Genomic DNA, 9,600 nt, shown 5'->3' with positions numbered 1-9,600 from the left:
GTTATATGAGGACCTAACATCTCATCCAGTATTACAGTACCTTGCTTGGGTATCGTTACCAGTCTGTCTAGTCCTCTTCAGCGCAGGCTTTGTTCATATCATCGCGCCTCAAAGTATAGGATCCGGCATCCCCGAAATGAAAACAATCCTGAGAGGCGTTGCACTCAAGGAATACCTAACATTTCGTACTCTCGTAGCCAAAATTGTTGGTCTGACCGCCACACTTGGTTCAGGTCTACCACTTGGAAAAGAAGGTTTAATATTTAATATTATTTGCATTTACTTGCTATACTTTCTATTAATAATTGTGCAATCAATTAGTCGGTTTCTATAAAAAAGAATTAACGATTGATTACTCTTCTGTTTTCTTTATGCTATGCGTAATAAGATCTTCAAATAGATTTACTAAAATAATTATAGATAATAGATTTTATTATATCCATCTTTAATACTTATACCTTTTTGATAAAGAACATATTATTTAATAATGTAATAATTTAAATATGCATATAACTAATTAAACACATATTGAGTTAATAAAACAATTATTATATAATATAATGATATATTAATTAATTGATAAATTGCAGTTTATTTTATTCAATATTGTAGAAATTAGTTTATTTAAATAGCAATAAAGTAACTCAATTAGATTAAAACATATAATTACTTTAGTATATAATGTATCATTTTCTTTTAAACTATATATATACTCAATTCATCACATACAAGAAAATTCACGTTTTTCCATAAAAATTGTTTTTGTTTGAAATTATTAAGAATTTAAGAAATATAATATAGTCTTCATCTTTCGAATTATTTATGAGCGAGAGCATACAACGATAATAAAAAGTAACAATTACTTATATTCTTTTTATGCACCAAAGATGATATCTAGAAAAATATTTTATATTGCTAGTAAACAGGAGCAATTCAAAACAATTGCGCAAAAAAATTGAAAGCTGAATTCATATTCCATATCCAGGTCCATTTGTACACATCGCTAGTATCGTGGCAACGTTGCTATCAAAACTGGTGACAAGCTTCCAGGGTATCTACGAAAATGAAAGCAGAAACTGTGAAATGCTTGCGGCCGCGTGCGCAGTAGGTGTTGCCTCATGTTTCGCTGCACCCATCGGTGGTGTTCTCTTCAGCATAGAGGTTACGACCGTGTATTTCGCAGTACGTAACTACTGGCGAGGCTTTTTTACGGCCGTCTGCGGCGCCACAATGTTCAGACTATTGGCGATTTGGTTCCAACGTGAAGAAACTATCACTGCAATGTTCATCACCAACTTTACCATGGACTTTCCATTTGACCCTCAGGAACTCTTTGTCTTCGCTTTGATTGGAGTTGGCAGCGGCATCTGCGGTTCCTTCTATGTTTGGCTCCATAGGCAATATGTTATATTCATGCGCAAGAATAAAAGTATGAACAGCTTCCTACAAAAAAAGTAAGGAATTCTTGCTCGGAAAAATTATTCTTAATCAACAATTCATCTTGATAAATTAAGTATTTGCAAATTTATGTACCTAATAAATATTTATCATCTATAATATTAAAAATATTAGTATCAGATGTAAATAATAAGTAATAAATAATTTTCGTCAAAACTTAAAATTTTATTAGCTTGCTATTTTTAGAACCGCCAATTACTTACAAATATATCTACACAATTTAATATTATTTCATTGTATTACAAATTGAGTTTTTATAATAGAAACATTATGATAAAAACATTAAATTTGACTTATATTAAGTACTTATATTAAATATTTTTAGTTTTACAGAATCGAAACAATTAGAATTATTTTCCCACCATTCTTTTTCTGATTTACATACAAATTTAAGATTAATATAAGTTATTAATTATTAACACTAAATACAATTAATTATAATGAGTTTAATATAATTGAATTTTAAATTACTATTTTATTAATATTTCAAAATTATTGATTCGAATCTATAATTATTGCATAGTCGTTTCTTATACCCTGGCATTGTTTCGATTTTGGTGTCCTCTGTTTCTTTTCCTCTGGGTCTTGGCCAATATATGGCTGGTGACCTAAATACTCATGATCAAGTACACGGTCTTTTCACCAACTTTACTTGGACTAAAGATGACTTGAACGTGGAAGAGAGAAATATCGTTAAGCATTGGTCTACCGAGCGTTCAGATGTATTTGTTGGTCTCTTGAGTTTCACGGTATTCACGGTAAAATCTTTATAACAAAACATTCGTAATAAAGTTTATTAAATTAAAACTATGTTGTATATTAAATTAAAAAATGTTCATAATGATATAAGATATAGTTTATAATATATTTAATTTATAATATACGTATCAATAAAATTTCTTTAATATAAAAGATTACAGCTTAAAATAATTTAAGTAAATAATCATATTTTAATATATTTTAATTGCTTTAATATTGGTTACATCAAAATAGAACGTTTTTCTCTGCCTTCGACTATATAATAATTATTTTTAATAGAAAACTATTATATCTTATAATATTATATAAATCAAAGGCTTCAGTTCCAATAATAAAGTTTATAGGTGTTTCAAATAAAATAATTATAAATTACTCAAATACTCTTAAAATAATTCTTTAAATAAAAAATTAATTTTATTTTTTAATTTCTTAGTCGGTTCAAAAAACTTTAATTTTTATTTAATATATTTATTTAGAACAATTATTAAAAAGCTTGTATTTAAATAATACAAAAATTAGCCTTAAATAATAAAAGTACAATAACATTGATGCATTTATTTTAATTTTTCAGTTTATTTTTTCCATTATCAGTTCAACAGTGCCTGTACCTTCTGGAATATTTATTCCAGTTTTTAAAATTGGTGCTGCTTTAGGGCGAGCAGTCGGAGAGGCTATGGCTCTACAATTTCCTCACGGTGTTCGATATGGCGGAATTATAACACCTATTGTTCCAGGTATAAGACTTAATCCTTTAGTTATAATATTATAAATTATGCTAATAAATTATGTGAATTATTTACAGTAATTCTTAAATATTTTGAGTATGTTATAAGTTAAATATGAAATATATGAATATGTAATTTGCTTTTTTGTACAATTTTAAATTAATAAGATAAAAAATTTAACGAAAATTATGATGGACATTTTATTTGCATTTGTAGTAGCTTGAAACATTATTATTATTATTATTATTATTATTATTATTATTATTACTATTATTACATTAATAATATAAGTAATGAATTTACATCAGCTTTCAATGAATTTCAATGTTAAGTAACTTATTTAGTAAAATGTTAAGTGTCTTAATACTTTATCAAAATTATGAATTTAATAAATACTAACTAATTATATTCCAATAGTAAAATTATGTAAAGAACTAGGAGATCAAAAATAATTTGAAATACTAAATGTATGCAGCTTTTAATTTCATTGCGCATATTATTCATTAAAATATAATGTTTGAACTACTTCTGAATAATTTCCTAGATTATAAATAAAAATTCTCAAATTATTTTTGAAAAGCAACAGTTATTGTGTTTAAAAAATAAACCATCAAATAAATAAAAATAATAATAATAAAGGTGGATACGCGACAGTCGGTGCCGCTGCTTTTTCCGGTGCTGTAACGCACACAATATCTGTCAGCGTGATAATATTCGAAATGACTGGACAGATCACGCATATAGTGCCTATGATGATAGCTGTCCTCATCAGTAACGCCATTGCCGCACTTCTCCAACCGAGTATCTACGACAGTATCATATTGATCAAAAAGCTGCCCTATTTACCAGACTTACTGCCTTCGGGATCAGGTATATATTTTTATATACACAACTGATTTAATGCTTTTTTAACATTCATAGTGCAAAAACTAAAAAAGTGAATGTGTAATATTGCTTATTTAGAAAAATTAATGATTATTTTTGTGAATTTTTAAGAGTACATTATTAAAGATTGAAAACTTTACTATTATTTTACTTATATCAATAACATTTCGATTTTTATTGCTTTCTTTTTATATTAATCATAATTTAATTTTTATTTATGTAAAGTAAAACTAAGTAAATGTTTAAACTAATATTACTTATAATATTAGTATTGTGTTTCATTACTTATATAATGTCAACGCTTCGTTTCAATCATTTAAAATAAATTAATCTGATAAATTTTTTATAACATGTTCATTTTTATGAATTATCAGTTTTTTAATATTTTAATCTAGTTGAATAAAAATTAAATTTCTACAACTAAAATTAACAACAAATTTACAATTTATTTTTACAAACAAATATTTCAAATAATAATAAAAATAAAATGAAATTGTATCTAGTTATTCATTATATTCAATAATCTTAAATATATTAAATATATATATATATATATATATATAGAATATTAACTCTGGAATTGAAACATCATTTTATTGAAATAATTTATTCTTCTTTATTGCTAATTATTAATCTTACCTCTACATTGCTTTCTACATTAGTTTGACGATTTCTTTTTCTCTTATATTAGTCCTTTTTATTTATATAACACTTATCAATATGAATTACAAATTGCTATATTATTTTCTAAGATAAATATTTTAAAGCCTAGAATTAATATAGATGAAAAAGTAAGATATCAAAAAATCATTTATTAATTTAGATATGTATCTACATATATTAAAGCTTATATAATATATATATACATATACATATTAGTTAAATAATTTTTTCAATATTCATGCAAAGTCAACTATTTGGAACAAAATTCGGTAAGAAACCAAAAAAAATCCTAAATATATAATATCATGTAATACAATGCTCTATATTACATTATTGCAGGAATGTATAATATCTATGTAGAAGACTTCATGGTATGCAATGTAAAATACATTTGGCATGGAATCACGTATCAAAAATTAAAGGAAATATTAAAAGATAACCGAAAACTTCGTGGATTTCCATTAGTTGAAAATCCCGATTCCATGATTTTATTGGGATCGATACAAAGACTAGAACTAATAAAATTAATTGAAAAACATATTGGCAGAGAGAGAAGATTGCAGGTAAATCTTTACTGTGAGAATTTTTAAAAATTATAAATATATTTATATTTTATTAATTGTTAATAAATTAAAATTTTTATCTTACTATAATATAAGAATAATAATATTGATATTACGAAATAGATTATAAAATTATTAAAGTATTTTTTTACAGGTTGCTCAAAGATGGCATAAAGAAGCTGAAGAACGAGCTAAAGAAGAGATAGAAAAACAATTTAGAGAACAGGAAAGATCAAGAAGACCTTCAAGATTTGAAGTAATACCAGCTCCAGATATTTTGAAATTGCAAAGGCAAAGTGTAAATGATCTAACAATGTCATCTGGCAATGGAGTGAATATCGAACACGTAATATTAAAATATAGTTTAAGATCCAGACAATAATTTTAAATAATGAATATTTAAAAAATTGATATAAAAACTATAATTATAATAAATTTTCGTCTTTTCAGCATACATTTCATACTCCAATATTTGGATCCCAACCAAAAAAATCGATTCTCAAAAAAACAAACTCTTTTACTCTTAAGGGCTTTAGTCCTTTGGTTAGCCCAGCTGTAACACCTTATACTACTGTCACAGGAGCTGAAAGCAGGTGAAAAAGATTATTCTAAAAAATATTTTTTTCTTATTAATATATTGTTCAAATAATTATATTGATATAATTAATAAGAACTTTATCATTGATGTCAAACAACTAAAATAATATTAAAATAAGAGTTTTATTTTAAAAGACATTTCCTTATATTCTAAAAAATATAATAGTAATCTTTAGTTTGAAAATATTAGTTAATTATTTATAAATGAATATATTAAAAATGTAGTAAATAATATTCATTAGTATTATATTTAACATTGTAATTCTATTTACGTGTATAGAATCAGATTAGCATTTGAAGCAATTTTCCGAAAATCAACAACTTTACAAGATGTGGATCCAGATCCTGAAATTGGTTCAAATACTATTGATAACCAATGTCGTAATGGAGCGCGTCAACCTATATTAACTCCAAGCCCAGCAACATCCAAAAAAGTTCAATTAGTACATATCGAAAAAATATGTTTATTACATATTTAGAAAAAATAAATTTGCATTAAATAATAAGTTTATATTAAAACCAGATTTATAATATTTATTAATAATATTTAATAATAACCGGTTAAATATTTTTAAATAAATTCTATAGACGTTAATTTATTAAAAATATTTTAAAAAATAAAACACTTTTTCGCATAATTTAAACAAAAAATTAAAAGACTGTAATTGTTTTAAATTAACAAATTATTACTATGATTATTCTATTAATTAATTAACTAATTTATTGATATAATTAAATTAGCCTCGCGAACGAGTAATAGACATGTCGGCAGAGGACCAGAAGCAATGGGAGGAAAGTGAAATGGCTTTGGAAGTAAATTTTCTGCGTTGTCATATCGATCCCGCACCTTTTCAACTTGTCGAAAGAACATCTCTTCTTAAGGTTCATAGCCTCTTTAGCATGGTGGGAGTTAATCACGCTTATGTCACGGCAATCGGAAGACTGGTGGGAGTGGTTGGATTAAAAGAGGTGAGACTTTTCTCTGTTATCCTTTGTTAATTATTAATAATAATAATTTTATGTATATATTTATGTAACAGTTACAGTATTTGTAGCTATGAATATTTTCTATATTTGTACAATTTGAAATGGTTCTTATTAGTTTTAATATTTAATTAATAAATATTTTCTTCAATAAATACTATTTTGTAATAGTTTTTTGGTTAATTGAACGTGAATTTAAAGTTTAAAGTTAAAAATTCAATAAAAAATTTAAAGTTTAAAACCAAATAAATTTCTTATAAAAATAAATAATTCCTTGATAATGTACCCATAGTTACGCAAAGCAATTGAAGACGCAAACGCTGGCATACTGCCAATGCCATTTATCAGCGACAAGCATGTAGTGACATCTAAATTGAGCCTTACCAAAATCAGCGACGTGAATAGAGGCTTGGAAACCTCAAGAAATTTCAGCCAATACAGTTTGACAAATGCCGAGGATGTAGACATCAACAAGGTCTAGTAGTCGCCATCGATCGTGTCGATACGAGAAAAAATAATAAACCGATTGTGATAGTCGCGAGGGCGCGACCCTGTACCTACCGTAGCCGAATATTTCATTCTTCTCACGTTCTATAAATCACGAATCCTGATATTAAAGATAAGAATATAAGGCATCGATGCTCTGCTAAGTTAAATCTAGATGGCATTTACATTGTGCGAATTTTTTTATTATTCCATGTAGATCTGCTTCCCAGCAATATAATAGTGAAATTATACTAAAAAAATGCATATTTTTTATGTTAAAACAAAAGGCCGATAGTACTTTTCAAACAATATCACTGATTTTTAAATTTATATCGAATTATTTTTTAGTTACTTGGCTATTTAAAAAATATACTATATAGTGTTATTAATGATTTTTATTTATATTTTACGTTCACTACTCAATAAACGTTTTCAGTTTTACTTAAAAAGATAAATAGAGATGTAAAATTTAATTAACTTGAAACGTAAATTATTAAATAAAATGTCATATGAATTAAGTATTCGTTATTAGAGCCAAATAATTGGATTGAACCATTAATTAAAAATCGTAATGTATGCTGTTTTGTAAATTTCAATCATCATAAAAAATTCAATAGATTACGTACTTCATTTATAAATTAATAATACAATATAAATATGACTTATTGAAAAGGCTTATACGATTCAACTTATATTCATAAATAAAAAAGGAGGCAATTTGATCACCCGTTATATATACACGTTTTACGTAACATTAATTATTCGATAATCATCTGAGACATGTCAATTAGTTGTCTCATGTAGATTAAATGAATAATACTATAAATTCTCAGAATATAATTATTAAAACTCACTGTTGAAAATTGTTAACTAAGGTTAGAATTATTTAGAACTGAAATATCTGAACAAATAAATATATTTTAAAAGTAGGGTCTCCTGTCGCTGAAGTCTTAAACTTAGGTTGTTATCAATATTTCGAATAATATATATAAATCTAATGGCCATAATACATTATATCAAATATTAAGAATATCACATAATACTAATAATTTAAAGGAGTTATACAATTTATTATATATTCTTCTATAGCAGCTTGAAAAATTGAAAGAATATCGAACTTTCCATTTTTATGTTTCTACTATTTCAAAAAAATTTATGGTTCCTAGCTCTTTTATAAATAAAAAAATATAATATTAAATCCTATATAAGAAAAATTATCTTTTTAATTATACATGTAGATCTTAAAAATTGTATATTATTATTTTATTGCGAATATCATTAATATTCTTTATTGTCATTTAAAAAAATTTTCAAATTCGTTTTATTAGAGGCAAATTTTATTTTTAAAAAGCAAATTTGGCAATTACTTTTATAAAAATATCAAATACTGAAAATAATCGAACATTAGATAAATATGCATATCTAATTATATAAATTATACAAATAATATTACTACCGTATAAATAGTTTAAATGATAATTTTATTATACGTAAATTTTAGTTCAAATCGAAAATCTAAAATAATTTTAATGATCCTAAAAATTTAATCACTTTTACAAAATTTAATACGACACTGATTATTATCAATTTTATGAAATTTTAATTATAATTCATATAATCGACCTGATTTTATGTATGCTTACCAATCTTACATACCCTCTAAAAAAACAGTAAATTAAATCGCTTATATTTGTAAATAACTTATAACATTAACTTAAGGTATTGTATTTAAAAATGAAATTAAATAGTGGTTTTTCTAATTTCCTTATTATATATAAACTATATTTTTGGACGAAGGAGAAAAGAGCAATAACATATTATATTTCAGTATACAGTAAAAGTTAATTACGTAACCTAACAAATAATATTTAAATATATTACTTTCAATTCTCCTATGTTGTTTAAATAATCTATTCTAAGTTTATAAATTAACTGGAATAATTTTATTCAATAAAATATTCAAATTAATGTAGTTTATGTACATTATAACCAACTATTTACATATATATGAAATGAATAGAAAGCTTTTAATTTAAACTGATTTAGGGTACAACTAAGTTTTCAATGTATTAAATTATTATATTATTATTATTAAATTATATGATATTAAATTTGTATAAATATAATGATATATAGTTATTAGAAATATTAACTAAAATTTTATAACGATATAAAATAATATATTCCTAACATTATTTGAAAATTAGTATTTTATATTTATAAATATAATAATGTATCTATCCTTCTGTGACTTTATACTTAATACTCAATTTCATTTCATATTCTATAATGTGTATACTAATATTTCATTTAAAATTAATAATCTTTGATATTATAAGAAGTTTTAATAAATTAAAAAATTTGTATAAATATATAGTTATTAATTGATTAAATATTCCTAAAAAAGCATTATATGAATTATGATTGCTATTTGTTAATTCTTTTATATTTTTCTTCCTCCCTAAATTTTAAATATAAAT

The 9,600-nt window shown here is 24.3% G+C and overlaps 1 protein-coding gene across 1 annotated transcript in view; it reads left to right on the top strand.

Annotated features, from left to right (window-relative positions):
* ClC-a (chloride channel protein 2) overlaps window positions 1-7,717 on the top strand; it is a 32,717-nt gene extending 25,000 nt beyond the window's left edge. The window contains exons 6-16 of the mRNA XM_011505165.1: window positions 1-254; window positions 986-1,454; window positions 1,982-2,216; window positions 2,789-2,951; window positions 3,582-3,812; window positions 4,830-5,053; window positions 5,208-5,399; window positions 5,504-5,646; window positions 5,931-6,093; window positions 6,392-6,619; window positions 6,927-7,717. Coding sequence (XP_011503467.1) covers window positions 1-254; window positions 986-1,454; window positions 1,982-2,216; window positions 2,789-2,951; window positions 3,582-3,812; window positions 4,830-5,053; window positions 5,208-5,399; window positions 5,504-5,646; window positions 5,931-6,093; window positions 6,392-6,619; window positions 6,927-7,115 — 2,491 coding nt within the window. The 3' untranslated portion in view covers window positions 7,116-7,717. The remainder of the gene's footprint in view (window positions 255-985; window positions 1,455-1,981; window positions 2,217-2,788; window positions 2,952-3,581; window positions 3,813-4,829; window positions 5,054-5,207; window positions 5,400-5,503; window positions 5,647-5,930; window positions 6,094-6,391; window positions 6,620-6,926) is intronic.
* The last annotated feature ends 1,883 nt before the right edge of the window (window positions 7,718-9,600 follow it).

This window comes from Ceratosolen solmsi, unplaced genomic scaffold (genome assembly GCF_000503995.2).
Source record: "Ceratosolen solmsi marchali unplaced genomic scaffold, CerSol_1.0 scaffold9, whole genome shotgun sequence".
Taxonomy (NCBI): Eukaryota; Metazoa; Arthropoda; class Insecta; order Hymenoptera; family Agaonidae; genus Ceratosolen; species Ceratosolen solmsi.
The sequence above is the reverse complement of the archived record's forward strand: the minus strand, read 5'-3'. Positions and strand labels throughout refer to the sequence as shown.